The sequence below is a fragment of the Cricetulus griseus genome, chromosome 4 (genome assembly GCF_003668045.3).
Source record: "Cricetulus griseus strain 17A/GY chromosome 4, alternate assembly CriGri-PICRH-1.0, whole genome shotgun sequence".
Lineage (NCBI taxonomy): Eukaryota > Metazoa > Chordata > Mammalia > Rodentia > Cricetidae > Cricetulus > Cricetulus griseus.
In genome coordinates this window covers 89,631,876-89,650,480 of record NC_048597.1, presented here as the reverse complement: position 1 = coordinate 89,650,480, position 18,605 = coordinate 89,631,876, and the positions used below count along the sequence as shown (strand labels likewise).

General features: G+C 39.5%; 1 protein-coding gene across 1 annotated transcript in view; it reads right to left on the bottom strand.

Moving 5' to 3' along the window:
* Positions 1 to 15,051, bottom strand: part of LOC100756752 (vomeronasal type-2 receptor 116) — a 35,419-nt gene extending 20,368 nt beyond the window's left edge. The window contains 3 exon segments of the mRNA XM_027416083.2: positions 5,164 to 5,970; positions 6,646 to 6,937; positions 14,849 to 15,051. Coding sequence (XP_027271884.1) covers positions 5,164 to 5,970; positions 6,646 to 6,937; positions 14,849 to 15,051 — 1,302 coding nt within the window.
* Between the last annotated feature and the right edge of the window lie 3,554 nt (positions 15,052 to 18,605).

Here is an 18,605-nt window from a genome sequence, read left to right as displayed (position 1 = left end):
CTAAATCCTGTTCTTTTAGCCTTAACTCTGAAGCCAGAACAATGTCGTTGAAGCTGCCAAGTTCTTGAACATGCACCCTCATTAAACGACATCTCCACTAGCTTTCTGTTTTTTTTCTTTTTAATTTAAATTCTTTAATTACTACTCATATTTACATATCCATGCCTCCCCATTCCCTCACCTTCCCATCCTCCATGTGGGAAGGGAAGAAGGGGAGGGGGAGGAGAAAAAGAGGACTGAGATGAGGGAGGAATAGAGGAGGGCAAGAAAGGAGATGCCTTGATAGAGGGAGACAGTACAGGTTTTTAGAGAGGTCTGGCACAGGGGAAATGTTAGGGGAACCACAGGGATGACCCCACCTAAGAATCCAGGCAGTGGTGGAGAGGATGCCATTGATGCCCTTTCCCCTATAATGAGATTAATGTTACCTTGGTTACCATTCCTAGAGCCCTCATCCAGTAGCTATTTGAAGCAGAGACAGGCACCCACTGCTAAGCACTGAACCATACTCCTGGAATCCAGTTGAGGAGAGGGAGGAGGGAGAGCAAAGAAGCCAAGATGGTGCTGCAGAAACCAGCAGAAACAGTTTACCTGACCTAGTAAGACCATGGAGACCCTAGTCATAAAGCTGGGGAACCAACATTGGACCAAACCAAGCCCTTTAAATGTGGGTGCCAGTTAGGAGGCCAAGATAGTCTATGGGACCTCTAACAGTGCAGCCAGTCTTTAACCCTAGAGCACAAATGGACTTTGGGAGCCCATTCCCTATGGAGGGATACTATTGCAGCCCAGATACAGCATGAGGGCCTAGGCTCTCCCCCAAATGATGTGACAGACTTTGAAGGTCTTTGAAGGTCTTTGTAGGCCCTGTGGAGGACCTCACTATTCCTGGGGAGGAGGTGGGTGATGGGTTGGTGGAATTGGTGGGGAATGTAGCTTTCTGTTTTTGATTTTTACCTTTACTGCCTATGCTTGGCTGTCCTTGAACTTGCTCTGTAGACCAGGCTGGCCTCAAACTCAGAGATCCACCATCCCCTGACTTCCAAGTGCTGGTCTTATAGGCGTGTACCACCACACCCACCTCTAAGCTTTTCTTTAATTCTTTTTTCTTAAGTTGGAAATTTAGCTGGGTGGGATCTTGCCCTGAGGTCATCACTCCCTTTATTCCATTTCTTAATCTGTTTATCTCCTTGAATACAGGATTTAGTTTTTTTCCCCTTCCTGGTGGCCCTTTCTCAATTTTTACATTTATATTTTTATTTGCTCAGCTTGCTCCTTTTCATTATAAATCTTCATTAGAGTTTCAACTAATAACCAAACAACAGAGTCTATACCAGGCTGTTTTAAGATTTCCACTGTCAATGGGATTAATCCAACTCTTCACTTTAGCCCCACACAAACTCTTCTGAGAAGGGCAAGAAGTAGCCACAGTCTTCAACAAAATATCACAAGTACAATCTCTAGGCAACATGCTAAAATTCTTCTTCTCTGAAACATCTTGAGCAAGGCCTCTCTCAGTTCAAACTCTTAGCACCACTGTTTTCCATGCTTCTACTGCTATGGCTCATTTAAGCAATGCTTAATGCATCCCACTGGTTTGCTAACCCAAAGTACCAATGTCCAAATTCCTCCAAACAAACACATGCTCAGGTCTATCACAGCAATACCCCAGGCCCTGGTACCAACTTCTGTCTTAGGGTTTCAATTGCTATGAAGAGACACCATGATGATGGCAACTCTTATAAAGAAAAACATTTAATTGAGATGGCCGCTTACAGTTTCAGACATGGTGCTGGCTATGTCATGATCAGAAGGCAACTTAAGTGGACTATGTGTGTCACAGGCAGTGAAGCTTGAGAAAAGACACCTCAAAAGCCACTCCTACTGTGACACACTTTCTCCAAAAAGGCTACACTTACGTCAACAAAGCCACACCTCATAATAGTGCCACTCCCTTTGTGGGACATTTTCTTTCAAACCACCACAATAATTGACCTGAGTGTTTCTGTCATATTTTGTTAGGGATTCACTTGTACATATCTTTGTGTTTTCTTTCTTCAATTTCTGTTTTATGTAATAAAGCATCAATTAAGAGAATATCAATGGTTATCATATTTAAATTTGAGATTGTCCCTAAAAGAACATTGCTACCTATTCTAAATTTATAATGCATTTGTGATTGTTTGGGTGATAGTAATATCATGTTAGGCATAATTATGATCTTGTTTAATATATAATGCATTTTCAGTTGTACATGGGATAGTTATACCATGCTTAGGTGCTTCTATAAACATGCAGGTTACCCAGCTGGGCAGTGCATCTACACTCTAACTTTAAGAAATTATTATTTTAAGTTGGGTTTCATATAGTAGCTTTGCACATGGCTTTATTATATACTCTTCATTGTGATTAACCATCTCTTCTGTTCTTCTCTACTTCCCTGTAGTCAGATGTAGAGTCCTTTGTTGTATTACCAGGGATGGTATAGCAGGGTAATATGGTAGCTCCATTTGAGCTTTTTCTGAAGCCTCCAGATTGATTTCCAGAGTGGCTGCACTAGTTTCCACTACTGCCAGAGTGTATAAGGGCCCCTCTTCTCCACATCTATAATAGCAGTTGTTATCATTTGTTTTTTTAGTTTTTTTATGATAACCATTCTAACTGGGGTTAGATGGACTCTTTTTTTGGTTTTTCAAGACAAGGTTTCTCTGTAGGTTTGGAGACTGTCCAGGAACTACCTCTTGTAGACCAGGCTGGCCTGGAACTGACAGAGATCTACCTGCCTCTGCCTCCCGAGTGCTGGGATTAAGGGTGTGTGCCACCACTACCCGGCTCATACCAATTCTTAATTGGATATAGAGCTGGAAAATATTTTCCTTTCTGTGGGATGCCTCTTTACTTGAAAGTTTGTTTTGTTGTACAGAAAATTTTAGTTTTATGAGATCCCATTTGTTTTGTTGTCTTATTTCCTATGATGACAAGAGTCATTTCAGAAAACTCTTACATGTGTCCATAAGTTGAAGCATATTCTTGGTCCTTTCCCTCTAGCAGTTATAGGGCATCATGACTGTCGTGACTTATGTTGAGTTCCATGATCAATTTTAAGTTTAGTTTTGTTCAGGGTAAGAAACAAGAATATAGTTTCATTTCCTACATATTAAAATCCAGTTTCCACACAGCACCATTTGTTGAAATACTGCCTTTTTTTCAATGTGTATTTGGCAGGTTTATCTGAAAAATGAGTTGGCTGTAATTGTGTGGATTTGTATCTAGGTTCTTTATTGTTCTATCCTATCCTATCCCATTCTATTCTATTCCATTGATCACATGTCTGTTTTTGTGCTGGTACCATGTTATTTATTTAATAACCACCAATAGCTCTTCAGTGTAAAATGACTCACAGTTCTGTAGTGTGTAAGTACAGTGGGAGTTTGATGATACCTCCAGTTGTATTCACTTCATTTTGTTTAGGATTGTTTTGACTGTCCTTGTTTTTTTGTGCTTTCATATTAGTTTTTAAGAATTTTTATATGCCTGTGAAGAATACGCTGTTTTAAAAATTATTTTCTAGAGAATTTCATACCTGACTAAACAAAACTGCATTTACATAATTTCTATTCCCCCTTTTCATCTCAATTCCTCCCATGACCCCACCTCCCTCTTAATCTTATGACCTTTGTACACACACACACACACACACACACACGCACGCACGCACGCACGCACGCACGCACGCACGCACGCACGCACGCACGCACGCACGCACGCACGCACACACACACACACACACACACACACACCATACTGAGTCCATTTTGTGTTCTTTGTATATACTTGGGATAGGATAACCTATCAGGGTGCACATCTTGGAGGAAAACTTATTCTCCCTCTCTCAGTAGGCACTGATTGCCTGAAGGTCTTCACCTAGTTGTGGGACTTTGTGAATTTCCACTGTCCAGGTTGACAGAGTGGCTGGTGATTTCATTATGCATGTTGATATTTCATGATAGTGTTGTTATTTTGATTGAAATTAGATGTAATATGTCAGTTTCTCTGTATAGGGTGACCATTCTACATTATCAGTTTATATGATCTATTAAGATGGGAGGTCTTTCCACTTTCTGATGCCTTCCTCAATTAATTTCTTCAATTTATTAAAGTTTTCATGGTAGAGATGTTTCGTTGCTTTGGTCAGGTTTATTCTCAGATATTTAACTTCTTTGTAGCTATTGTCAATGGGATTATTTCCGCATTTTTTGGTTGTACATTAAACATTGGTATACAGGAAGATTGATGATTTTTGTGTTAATATTTTTTGTCTTGACAATTTGCTAAAAGTGTTTATGAGGTCTAAGAGTTTTTGATGGAGTCTTTAGGGTCTTGTATGTATAGAATATTGTTATCTAGAAGGGAGGATGTTTTGACTTCACCTTTTCATATTTGTATCCTTCATTTCCTTTTCTTAACTTATTGATGCTGTTGAAATTAGATTAGCTATCTGTGTCTGAGCACCTTACCCTGGGACAGCTCCACCCCTACCTTCTTCTGTAGTCTTTATTGAATGTTGTGGAATTATATATGCCTGGGCACCCTACCCTTATTCATCTCTGCTGCCCTGCCTGACTCCACAGGCTTTGCTGCATGCTGTGGCATTCCTGTGAGGTGTTCCATCTCCAGTCAGCTCAGTCCCTTCCCTTTCTTCTGAAGCCTCTTGTCCATGGGTGGGACTCCACATACTTAGTATAATACTCTTGTTGGTTTTTCCCTCCAGCTTTTCTCTGCAGACTCCTTTCTCCATGATTCCATGTGCCTAGGCACTCTGTCCTCCACAGTCAGCCCTGCCCCCCCAGCCTATGTCCACAGCCTCCACTGCATCCTATGGGATTCATAAGACTAGATATGTTCTGTATGTTTCATATAGAAATAATCGATATGGAAACACAAAACACTGATGTGAATTTAGAACACATTTCCTTCTTTCCACAGATACTTTGTTCCTTTAACCATTTCTGTATATATCTCAACTTACCCCCTTTTCATTGTTACAAGTTGTTTATTTTGTGCTCTTAGAGATCCTAAGACAAGTAGTGTGGCCTCCTAAAGAATAAATTTAGAAAAATCACATTGTTGAAATTACGAGCAATCCTGTGGGAGACACATTACCTGCCAGGCTGAAAATATCAGGTCTTCTGCCTTTCTGATTGGTTTTACTTCTACTTGATGAAGAAGCATCTCATGAAGGCTGTGGGCCACAGCATACACAGCATTGTATGTGTTATAAGCGTACTCACTCATGACCATATCAAAAGAATCCTTAGGTGATTCAAGCAAGGAAACATTAGGCGCACAGTTCTCCAGTGTATTACAGTCATCGTCAGCAAATGAGCAGTTAAAAAAGTAGAACCAGAACCGTGTAAGGTAAAAATCTTCTGGGTATTTGGAAGGGTGAACTGTTTGGATAAAGTTTCTGAAACCAGAGATTTCTTTGTGGTGATGTGTGAAAATGAGGCTCCCATGGAATGACTGCAAAATGAAATGCTTTGAATGGAGGAAAACATCCCATTCTGAGTTCATGATCCAGACTTTCATGGTAACTAAACTGTGTTTTAAATAAAACAGGAAACCTCTCAGAAAGTCACTGTCACCATAGGCAATGATCACGTTTGCTGATGACTTCAGAAGCCGTGTAGGAATCAATTGTCTGCTTGCTAAATAGGATACTTCACTGACTGGGAGCATTTCCACAAAATCTACACATATTCTGTTTTTGTCCATTTCTGCCCCCAAGTCTGAGATTATCTCAACACCTTTTTGTCCTTCAGACACAATCAACCCCACCCAATTTCAGTGAAAATAATTCAACAAGGAGACAATGCCATGGGGCAGAGATGTATCCTTGGAGGCCATCTGATAGAGATCAGGAAACTGGTCATGATTGTTGAGGTTAAGATCAAAAGACCCAATGGCCAGCTGAAAAGAAAAGAAGAGAGAAGCAGAGTTAAGAGGAGGAAGCATACATAATGTACATGCCCAATCCTCCCAGGCTTTTAGAAGCAGCTGGAGTGATGAAGAGTATTTGTTCATCACATCTGCATATGTGTGCACATGAGGTCGAAGGTTAATATTGGAATTCTTACTCTCTCATTCCTCACTTTATTTTTTCTTTTCCTTTTGAGCACAGTTCTCTAAGTGAACCTGCAGCTCACTGTTTTGGCTAGCCTGACTGGTCTGTGAGGTACTCTCTACTTTAGCAGAACTGAAGTTAAAGATGTACACTGCCATGGCCAGATTTTATTTGAGTGCTAGAGATCCAAACTCATGCTTGTGGATTAAATACTTTACTCCTAAAGCTACATCTCTAGACCATAATACCATTAAAATTCTGGTCTTCTACTTCCTGAGAGCTTTCTGGAAAATTCCTGATCATGCAGAGTTCCAGGTAATCACTGTCTGCTCCTGCCTTCCGGTTTCTCTGTCCTAGACAAAGAAAATGTGGATATGTCACTCACCGAGTCACCGGATACTTACTCTGGGATTATAAGCTTTGACATAGCATAAGCACAATTTTCTTTCACCATCTTTTGAGTCCTTGGAATGGCACTGAACTTAAGTGTTTTTATGTCTCTCCACTCCACTCATTCTCACCTGTGGATATTTGTAGAGTTCCAGCAGTGTTGCTATATGGGAAGATACTATCCCCGATACTCCTGTGAGTACTGCAACAGACTTCATTTCTCTCCTACAGGTGTAATTAGGTACATACTTCTTCGGCCCTGACAGCCATGTGATGCATCTATCCAGTGTCCACCATTCAGTGAACAGGACATTATAGATGTCATATCCCAGAGACACATTGGGTAAAAGGTGGGGGTTCTGGTTGATCTCTTCAATGGCAAAAACCATCGCCAGAACAATCTGGTAGTTCTTTGAATTTAACCTGAATAGAAGACACAAGAGTATTTAGGGGTGCAGTGGTTTGAATGTCAGGTATCTCCCACATCATCTTATCTGGACTCTGACCTCAGTTGATGACATTAATGGAGGTGGTGGATCTTTCAAAAGGCTAACCCTCACTGGAGGTAGTGGGTCACTGGGGAGAGGCTTTTGGGCTTTGCATTGGCTTCAGTTCATGTCCAATCTCTTGTTTCCCTAGTGAAAATACAATGTGACCAGCCAAAGTCCTGCTCCTGCCATTATGATTTCTCTCCTGCTGTCATGTCTTACCTGACATGATGAATAGTATCTCTCTGGAAGTGTAAGTCAAAACAAACCATTTTCCCTTGACTTGCTTTTGTTATAGTATTTTACATGGTAATTATTAACCCTTTTGTATTAATCTGTATATTTCCATGTGGTCTTGGCTTGCCGGAAAAAGGTCTGTACCTGTTCCTCCTTTTGGCGGCTTCATTGCATCTTGTCGCAGCCTCCCTCTGCCTACCTTTCCCAGACTTCTCATCTCCTAGGCCCCCTATCTTCCTGCCTCTATTGGCCAAACAGTGTTTCATTTATCAACCAATAAGAGAAATATATATACAGAAGGACATCCCCAAATCAAAGAGATTCAAAGGCCCACAAAGAAGTAAAAGGATGGCAGAAAACAGCAAAACAGGGCACTGAGAGATAAACCAAATGCAACCTCAGCAATTTAGTTCCTTGGCAGCAAGAGTGAAAGTGGAAGCAACATCCACACACTAAGCTATAAAAGAAGTTCTTAAATACGACTCCAGGAGAAGCACATCTCTCTCATAATCCATATTCAGTATTATTCACAGAAGCTAAGGTATGAAGCTAACCGTAGTGTCCACTAACAGAGCTATGAATAAAGAAAAATGTGCATGTATATTTATACATGTCCATTATACATGTCTGTTATACATGTACAACAGAATTTTATTCAGCTGTAAAGAATGAATTTATGTCACTTGCAGGAAAATGGGAGTAACTGGACATAACCCTATTAAGTGAATTACATCAGTCTTAAAAAGACAAATATCACATGATTTTGTCATTGGTAAGTCCTATATACGTACATAAAACCATATATGTACAGATGACATGAAATCATGAAATTTTCACATAAATTGATAAAACTAGAAAAAAATCATCCTGAGTTAGGTAACTCAGATCCAGAAAGACAAATATGACATGCATTTGCTCATATGTGGATGTTAGCTGTGAAATCATTGGTAATCAGGCTACAATACATATAACACCAGGGTTAGGTAGAAAGTAAGGGGTTGGATAGGGGAACGGATGGATCTTCCTGGGAAGGGGGCATAGTATAGATAGTTATGAGTGGATTTGTGTGGCCTGGAATGGGGTGTTCAACAGTGACAGGGGAGGGAAGAGGGGATGAGGGAGAAAATGTGGGAGGGACAGCTCAAACTATGAAGGGTCATAAGAAAACAATACAGTAGAAGCTACCTATAATATATACATATATGCAAGTGCTCTAAATGAAATTGCCAAATGATGGTAATACAGAGTCCAAAATGGACATCTCTTGTCACCAAATGCAACATCCAGTACCAGGATAGTTTACATCTAACTGTGTTTTTGGTCATAGGGGGTCCCATCACAATCCCCAAACAACCTAAGCAATTGCCAAAGCTATTTTTTGGTCTCCACAAACTTGTAGAAAGGCAGTATTGCTGAAGACAGATTCTGCACAACTCATTGAAGATGGAGAAGACAGAGACGTGTCTGCCTAGAGATTTTACCTCTATGGACTATATTATTCATGGGACTTGAGGGTATTTTGCATGCTATTAGAGGAGAAAGGTAAATACCAACCCAGCTGTGACCTCTTCCATATACAGTTATGGACCTGCTTTCAAGATATGCAAGATAGTGGTTTCAGTTAAGGCCCACACCATGAGATAGCATCCAATGCTGCTTGGGTGACAAATAACCTGAGATTAGATAATTCAGGGACATAGATGAAAACCAAATAGTACTGTTCTATTAAAAGAACATAGCAATAAAATGACTCCTAATGATATTCTGTTATATTTGTAGATCTGTTCCTTGCTCAGCCATCATCAGAGAAGCTTCTCCTACAGCAGATAGGAACAAATACAGAGACCTGCAGCCGGGCAGTATGTAGAGAGTGAGAGACCTTGAAACACTTGTCCTTGTCCTAAAAGAGCTGTCTCCATCAAATCTCTCCCCTCAGGACTCAACAATGTAAGAGCCAGAGATGATGGAGGACACTAAGGATTCAAGGGTTCCTAGGCATAACAGGGCTGGTGCACATATGAACTCACAGAGACTGAAGCAGAATGCTCAGGGCCTATGCCCTGGGGGGCCTGTGCCCTGGTGAGATCTTAAGAGCTGAATGGAGAAGTGGACACATGCCCCCACTCCTAAGCCAATAGCCCAGTTGAAATACAGAAAAGCTCTAGGCTTCTTCCAGGACTTGCTCTACCTGCCACCACCACCAAGTCCTTTTTGCATTGCCTATATCACTTCACTATGTTCCCAGTATTCCCATGTCTTACTTCAGGTTCTAGCCTGGTAAATACCCCTGACCTCCATTCCTTCCCCATAACCCACCAGAACTAGAATGGGTCCCACAACCAGTGTACCGGCACAGTCTGGCCTTTCCTGCCTGCACCATAAAAAAGCTTGGGCTAGGATTCTCCACAGCTATGCATGAACCCACTGGAGTATTCCACACCATATCTAATCTTTCCACCCATCCAGATCGGCCCCCACAATCTAGACATAGAAACAGAATCTATATCCTGTATAGTAGCCCTGTCCCATTTTTTTCATATCATTTCATTTCACCCAAGTCATTTCCAATCTCTAGACTCAACCTAGGAGAATTTGAACTGGTGCCTACTTAGAACCTTCACCCCTACTGCCTAGTATTATTGCACACTCTCAGAGGAGAAAGTTAAACACCCACCCAGCTACAAACTCTGTGATCTACAATGGTGACCTGCCTGTAAGATACACTAATACAACAGTGCCCCAAAAGTTGTGAGAGTAATTAACCAATATCCAATGCTGCTTGGGTGGCCAGGAACCCAAGATTAGGTAGCCCAGGATCCTAAGTGAAAACACTACTGTTCTACTAAAAGAACATAGCAATAAAATGACCCCTGATCACATTCTACTGTAATCTTAGATAAGTATCTTGATCAGCCATCATTACAGAAACTTTCTTCCATGGGAGGTGGGAATAGATGCAGATATCTACAATTGGAAAATGTGCAGAGAATGAGAGACTTTGAACCCTCAGTCATAAATGGGATGTCTCCATCAAACCCCTCTCCACAGAGCTCAGGGAACCCTATGGAAGATGAGGCAGACAGATCGAAGAGCTAGAAGGGAGAACAGCAAGGAAACAAGGACTTCTAGGCACACCAGGACAGACACACATATGAACTCACAGAGCCTGGCAGCATGCACAGGACCTGCACATGTCTAAGCCAGATGAGGTCTCAGCACTGAAAGGTGAAGTAGACACAAGCCCCATTCCCTAATCTAAAAATTATCTCCAGTTGACAACAACTTGCAAAGGTAAAATCAGTTTTTTCCCAATGGGGTCCAATTGGGTATACAAACCACACTTAAGGGCAGGTCTCATGCCCAGCAGTAGGTGGCCAAGAAAAATTGAACCCAATGATATTTTTGGAGACCTTTTTGTTTTGTAATGCTTTGCCTAGACATTTCCTCCCTTAAAGTCCTCTGTCTCTCTCCATATGTATCTGTTGTCTATCTACACACACACACACACACACACACACACACACACACACACACACACACACACATATATATATATGTCTATTTACACACATACACATATATGTATACACAGACACACATACATAATGGTTTCTAATTTTTTATGGATTTCTTTGTGGGTGAATGTGTGTGTCTCTATGCCTGTGTTTCTTTTTCTTTGACTTTTTTTGTTTGTTTTATCCAGTTTTGTTTTTAAATCTTATATTATTATTTTAAATACCTGTTTCTTTTCTAATGAAAAAGAGAAAGAAAGGGTGTGGTTTGGGTGGGTGGGAAAGTGGGGAGGACATGGGAGGAGGTGTGGAGGCAAAACCATTATTAGAATATGTTGGATGAAAAAATCTATTTTCAATTGAAAAACAATAACGTCAAATACAAATAACTTCAATTCTCCAATTAAAACACACAGACTGACCTGATGGGTCAAGAAACAAAGTTTATCTATCTCTGGTTGCCAAGAGACACATCTCATTTTTTTTTACAGGAATCAAGTTACTTTCCTGTCCCTGCACACACTTGTAACACCAGTAATAAAAACCCAGAAACACATATTGGGGTTCAAGCTGAAGGTCAGAGAAGCAAAGCAGCCAGCCACTAGACAGTTCTGACCTCTACCAATGCTTGTACTGAAGGGTTAATCCACCAAACCTCAGATAGCATCTCCAGACTGCAATGTTCTCCATCAAGCCTCAGGATCCTAGACTGTTTCCCAAGACTGCACTGAGCCACTTATACACTCTAGTTCTGGGATTAAAGACATGAGCTCTGTTTCTCTTTTGGACTGATTCACTTTCCTGTAGCCCTGGGTGAGACACATCTCATTTTTAAATATAGTCACCAGCTTAGAGTAAAATGTTGGACAAAATTACTTCAATCAATTGAGACAGAGAAGGAAACAGGCATTGCTAAGTGAGTATCTGACAAAATAGACTTCAAACTAAAACTAATCAGAAGAGATGAAGAGGAACACTTTAGCCTAATGGAGAAGTTAACAAGAAGATATCTCTATCCTAAACATATATTCTCCAAAGTCTAGGACATCCACACTTTCTTTAATAGACAGGTCAACTAGACAAAAAATAGAGAAGCATTAGGTTTAGTTGACATCATACATCAAGTATCCTTAACAGATATTTACAGAATATTCTAATTAAACACCAAAAAGAATACACATTCTAGTCAGTGGCACTTGGAAACTTTTCTAAAATAGACCACATCCTAGAACACAAAACAAATCTTTACAAATTCAAAAGGATTGAAAACACTTCTTGTATCTTTTACCAATGCAATAAAGCAAAATTGACAGCAAAATATTTCCAGTAAATATACAAACTCATGGAGATTAAACAACTCATTATTGAATGATAAATGAGTCAATGAAGAAATTAGGAATTAAATAAAAAACTTCCTGGAACTAAATGAAAATGAAAGCACAGCACAAAAAACCTCTGAACACGTTGAAAGCAGTTTTATGAGAAAATTTAAACTCTATGTATGTACATTAAAAGTTAGAATGAATACAAATAAATGACTTAATGATACAACTCAAATTTTGAAAAAAAAGAGAAAAACCCAACCCAACCCAAATCCAAAACAAATCAAGGGCATGAAATAATAAGAATCAGAGAAGAAGTCACCAAAAACAAACATTCAAACAAGCAAAACGACACAAAGAATCAGTGAATCAAAAGCTGGTTCTTTGAGAAGAGAAACAAAATTTACACACCTTTGTCCCAACTAACCAAAACAAAAAAGGGAGGAACCAAATTAGCCAAATCAGAAATGAAAAGGGAAACATTACAACAAGCACCATAAAAATTGATACTATCATGAGGGAAAATTTTACAACCTGTTTTTTGTTAATCTGGAAAAGTTTAAAAAAAGATGACTTTCCAGGTTATGCCAAATCAAAAAATTAAACCAAGCAGAAATCAAACATCTAAATAGAACCACACCAAATGAGGAGATTAAAATGATAATGAAAAGTCTTCAGCTGAAAAAGACCAGGGCCAGATGGTTTCACCTCATATTCTACCAGATGATTAATCTTTCAGATCCTTCTTAAGCTATTCCTTCTTAAACCATTAAAAAAGAAAAGAATCAGAATGAGCACTCCCAGACATCTTCTACAAAGCCAGTATCACTCTAATACAAAAAACCAGGTAAAGAAATCATAGGCCAATATCCTCAATGAACATAGTCTAAAAAGAACTCAACAAAATACTTTCAAACAGAATCCAACAAAAAGACCACCACCAATGGCCAAGTTGGCTTTATCCTTGAAATGTAGGGATGATTCAACATATGTCTCAAGTCAATAAATAAAATAAATGACATAATGGACTTACAGACAAAAATCACATGATTATCTCCATAGATGTATAAAAATCCTTTGACAAAATCCATGGTGCCTTCAAGATCAAGGTCCCAAAGAATAGTAGGCCTCAACTTAATAGAAGATATATATGAGAAAATCTACATCCAGCATTGTCAACATATATGGAGATAAGTTTGAGTAATCCCACTCAGAAATTAGTCAGGGCTGTTCACCATCCCCATTCCTTTTTAATATTGTGCTTGAAATACTAGCTAGAACAATGAAGCAAGAATGAAATTAAGCAAAGTAAGCAAAGAAAAGGTCAAACTATCATTACTTAAAGATGACATGATAGTATATATTAGATATCCTAAAAATTCTACCAGAAAAGAAATGATTATCAAATTCAGCAATGTGGGAGGATGCAGAATCAACTTACATAATCAATAGCTTTTTTGACACACCAACAACAAACATACAAAGAAGGATATCATAAATACATGCTCATTCACAATAGCCTTAAGGAAAATAAATCATCTAGGAATAAATCTAACCAAGAAAATGAAGTATTTCTTTAATGAAAACTTTAAATTTCCAAAGAAAGAAAGACACTAGTAAATGCAAAGATACCCATGCTTGTTGACTGGTAGAAGTAGTATAATGAAAATGACCATTCTACCAAAATCCTTTTACAGACTCAATGCAATCCTAGTCAAAATCCCATCTGATCTCTTTTCAGTAACAAATAAAAATTCTATCCTAATATTTAAATGAAACACAAAGCAATCCTGAGAATAAAGAACGATGCTGGAGGATTGCAATTCTAGATCTTAATATATATTAGAGAGCCATAGTAATAAAACAACATGGTACTGACATAAAGCAGACATGTAGATCAATGGAACAAAATCAAATCCCAAACTTGAGTACACGTAACCCCAGCAACTTAATATTTGACTAAAATGCCAGAAATACCTATCCCAAAGAAAAGAAAGCATCTTCAACTAATGGTTCTGGGAAGACTGGGTGTCTGCATGCAGAAGAATGAAATTAAACCTGTATCTATCAACTTGAACAAAAAACGAATTCAAGTGGATCAAAGTCCTAAATGAAACAGTAAAGCTGCTAAAAGAGAACATGGGAAGTACCGTCCATAATATAGTTGTAGGGAAGGACTATGTTTGTCCAAGAATTAAGGCCAACAGATGATAACGTGGGCCTTCATGAAACTAAATGTCTTCTGTGCAGTAATCAACCGTGTAAAGAAAAAGCCCATGGAGCAAGAAAATCTTTGCCAACTATACATTTAACAGAGGTTTAATACCAATATAAATACAAATAATTCAAAGGAGGTAATAGAAGTAACTCAAAAATAAAGATCCTTTACTATTCAGGAAGAGAATTTTTTCATATACTCATTGTACAGAATCTATGCCAAAGGCTGGTATTGTGATTCTAGGTAATGCTGTTAGATATTATTCAGTAACAACACAAGCTGGAAGAGGGCCAGTAATGGTGAAATAATAAGGAGATTATTGAGTCTCAGAAAGGAGAAGCCAGAATTAACAAAACTAGAATACTTTTGTTCTTTTGAGGCAAAAAAGCTAGTAAATAGAAATAGTAAAAATAACTCACAAGCAATTCTTGGGATATGGAGTAGAACGAGCACTATGAAGGATGTAGACAGCACAGATTATGTACACATAGTATTTCTAGGCATTATCTATTCAAAAATAAGGCAGACAATGAAGAAAGGGGAAAAAAAGAACTTACTGAATATAGTAGGTCATGTTTCTTGGATCCTCAGTCATGGAATCTGAAACAATAGTAAAAAGTGGGAAAAATGCAGCAACCACCATTTCCCCATCCTTGTACACACTGGGTTTTGTCTTTGCAGCACAGTAAGAACGGTCCAAGGAATAGACATAGCTGGAATACCACAGGACTAGGAACATAAAGAGCAGGACAAGCATCATGGAAGTTTCTACAAAGTCTAACTCTACATAGAGTTCAAATTTTCAGAGCCAGCAGGTGTATACATATCCCATGTATTTGTGTCCATTCATGTAAATTTCAATTTTTTTGTTGACTGTGATGGCCACTCTCATTCCCACAGCTCCTTCAACTCAGTTTCTAATATCCCCTGGAGTTTCTCAAAATTATTCTTCCCTGTAGCGTCACATCTGCGGTCCTACTTCAGGTTTAAGAAAAGCACAAAATGGAAAACATATTTGAGGCTCATCTTCTCCAGTCCCAGGTGTCATGATGTCATTCAGCTCCACTGACAACAGGGCTCCCTCCTGAAATGAAGTCCTTCTGGAAAGACTTGGCCAAGCTGGTGTCAAGAAACTTTTATCTTCAGCTATGGATGAAAATATTGTCATGAGGAATGGAGGCATATGCCAGCAGATAGCTATGTTTTATCATGTTCAAAGTCTTGGGTTTACTCTTCAGCACCACATAATCTGGGCATTATTATAAACATCTGTAATCCCAGCACTGGCAGACCAAAAGGCAGGAGAATCAGGGGATCAAGACCATCTTTATATACATAGAAAGGTTGAGGTCTACAATTACTAGAGATTCTGTCTCAAAAAGTTTTGCTGTAATCCATCTATATGTCCACAGCATTTATTTTGCCCATTTTTGTTGTTTTCTTAGAGTATGTGGGGTATCTGTCCCTTTCTCCCTCTTAAACAGAAGAAAATGAACTGAAAATATTAGTAAATTATTCTACCAGTAAGAATATTGAGAACAAAATACATGGACATATTTTTATTGCCCTGGAGCACAGAAACATATCCAGGAAGTGAAATCATTCAGTGTGATGTTGTTTGTGGTGTATCATATTATCATATCTTTACTAAATAATGATGTATCCAGTTTGGTTTATGAATTGTGGCACAGTCTACTCCATGTAAATTGTTAATAATATGGGAAATCACGTGGCTAGGATAAAGTATGGAGTATATAGGACCTATCTGTCCTTTGTTTTCAATTTTCTCCAGACCTAATAATGCTTTGAAATAGAGACTACTTGGTTTTGTTGTTGTTGTTGTTGTTGTTGTGTGTGTTTGTGTTTGTGTGTGAACATCATTTACTGGCCAGAGGTTGAAATCAGATGTTTTCCTTAACTGATGTCCATCTTATTTTATTCCAAACAGAGTTTCTTAGTGAAACCAGAACTGTATGATTTAGGCAACCAGTCTCTGCCTCTGGAGGTACTGGAACTACAAGTGTTTGGATTTTTATGTCAGCACTGGGGAAATGAACTAGGTTCTCAGTATTTTATGGTCAACCGAACCATCTCCCTAGCCCCTATAGTCTACAAGTTTTAAGATAAAAACACTCAAAACCAGCTTTTTAGTGGAGACATGTTATTATTATTATTATTCTTTTGAAATATAGCTGCCATAAGGACAGAAAAGTCTTAGGTACAGAATAAACAATGAATTTCAAAGATTTTTTGTGAAATTATTTATTTGTACCACTCTCTAATTTGCAGCACTGAATATTGAATACAGTGCCTCCTACATGTTAGGCAGGTGATTTTTCACTAAGGGATATTTCAGTCTATAAATCCTTATCTGGTTTCATGCTATGATGTTGAAACTATAGATTTATTGGTTTAAATAATAATAATGAAGACTATGGTCTGTACTGGCTTTGGCATTGCACTGCATGATACACCCAGTGCATGGCTGATCCACCAGGAGAATTATGACTTGCCACACTCAAACATATCTCCTAAAATCTAGGGAAATTTTATTGTTATCTGGTGTTTGGCATCTCATCAATGAATACATTAAAATTTGAATCTCTGACTACATGGCTTTATTCGGTATCACATGCTTGTAGCCGAAGTTACATTAGGGTGAGATCCTGGGACTGGACTCCCAGCCTATATGACAGATGTGCTATATGATTTGGAAAGATTTTTAGGATGTAGATACAGAAAAAGGTGTGATACAGCTGCCATGCAGGGATTGCTGATATTCAAGAGTGGCGCCACCAGGCACTATAAAAGGCAAGAAGAATTCTATCTAAGGGTTCAGAGGATACATAGGATGGACCATTGAATGCTCCAATTTTGAAGTATATACCTTAACTCTGAAAGAAAAAATATCTTGTATTTTATCACACACACACACACACACACACACACACACACACACACACACACACACGTTGACCAAAAGCAAATGGTTTATTTGGCTTATTCATTTTTTTCAACTTTTTTTATTTGAATTAGAAACAGGATTGATTTACAAGACAATCCCAGTTCCCTTCTCCCACCCGTCCTCCCCAACTATACCCCCCCAACTAAAACCCTATCTGTCACATATTCTTTCTGCTCCCCCTGGATGGTGAGGCCTTCCATAGGGTATCATAAGAGTCTATTGTATCCTTTGGGATAGGGCCTAGGCCCACCCCCGTGTGTGTTGGCTCAGGGAGTATTCCTCTATGTGGAATGGGTTCCCAAAGTCTACACCTATGCTAGGGATAAGTACTGAACTACTACAGCAGGTCCCGTAGATTTCCGAGGTTTCCTCACTGAAACCCATGTTCCTGGGGTCTGGATCACTCCCATGCTGGTATTCCAGCTATCAGTCTGGGGAGCAAGAGTTCCCTGATGTTCAGTTCAGATGTTTCTGTGGGTTTCACCAGCCTGTTCTGGACCCCTGTGCTCTTCACTTGTCCTTCTCTGAATCTGGGTTTCAGTTCAGTTCGGTGATTAGTTGTGGGTGTCTGCTTCTACTTCCATATTTGACTTATTCTTTTTTTTCTTTTTTCTTCTTGAATTACTACTCATATTTACATATCCATCCCCCCATTCCCTCACCCTCCCATCCTCCCATGTTCCCTAAGAACCTCCCCCCCAACCCATCCCCAAATTCTTCCCCAGGGATAGTGAGGCCCTCCACCAGGGACCTCCATAGTCTGTCATATCGTTTGGGGGAGGGACTAGGCCCTCCTTGCTGTATCTGGGCTGCAAAAGTATCCCTTCATAGGGAATGGGGCTCCCAAAGTCTATTTGTGCTCTAGGGTTAAGGACTGGCTCCACTGTTAGAAGCCCCATAGACTGTTTTGGCCTCCTAGCTGGCACCCACATTCAGCGGGCTTGGTTTGGTCCAATGTTGGTTCCTCAGTTTTATGACTAGGGTCTCCATGGTCTCACTAGGTGAAGTCAACTGTTTCTGCGGGTTTCTGCAGCAAAGGGATGGCTTCTTTGCCCATCCCTCCTCCCTCTCCTCAACTGGATTCCAGGGGTATGGTTCAGTGATCAACTGTGGATGCCTGTAGCTTCTTCAAACAGCTACTGGATGAAAGCCCTAGGGATGGTAATCAAGGTAGACACCAATCTCATTATAGGGGAAGGTCATCAATGGCATTTTCTCCACCACTGCTTGGATTCTTAGTTGGCGTCATCCCTGTGAATCCCCTAACATTTCCCCTGTGCCAGACCTATCTATATACCTGTATTGTCTCCCTCTATCAAGGTTTCTCCTCTCTTGCCCTCCTCTATTCC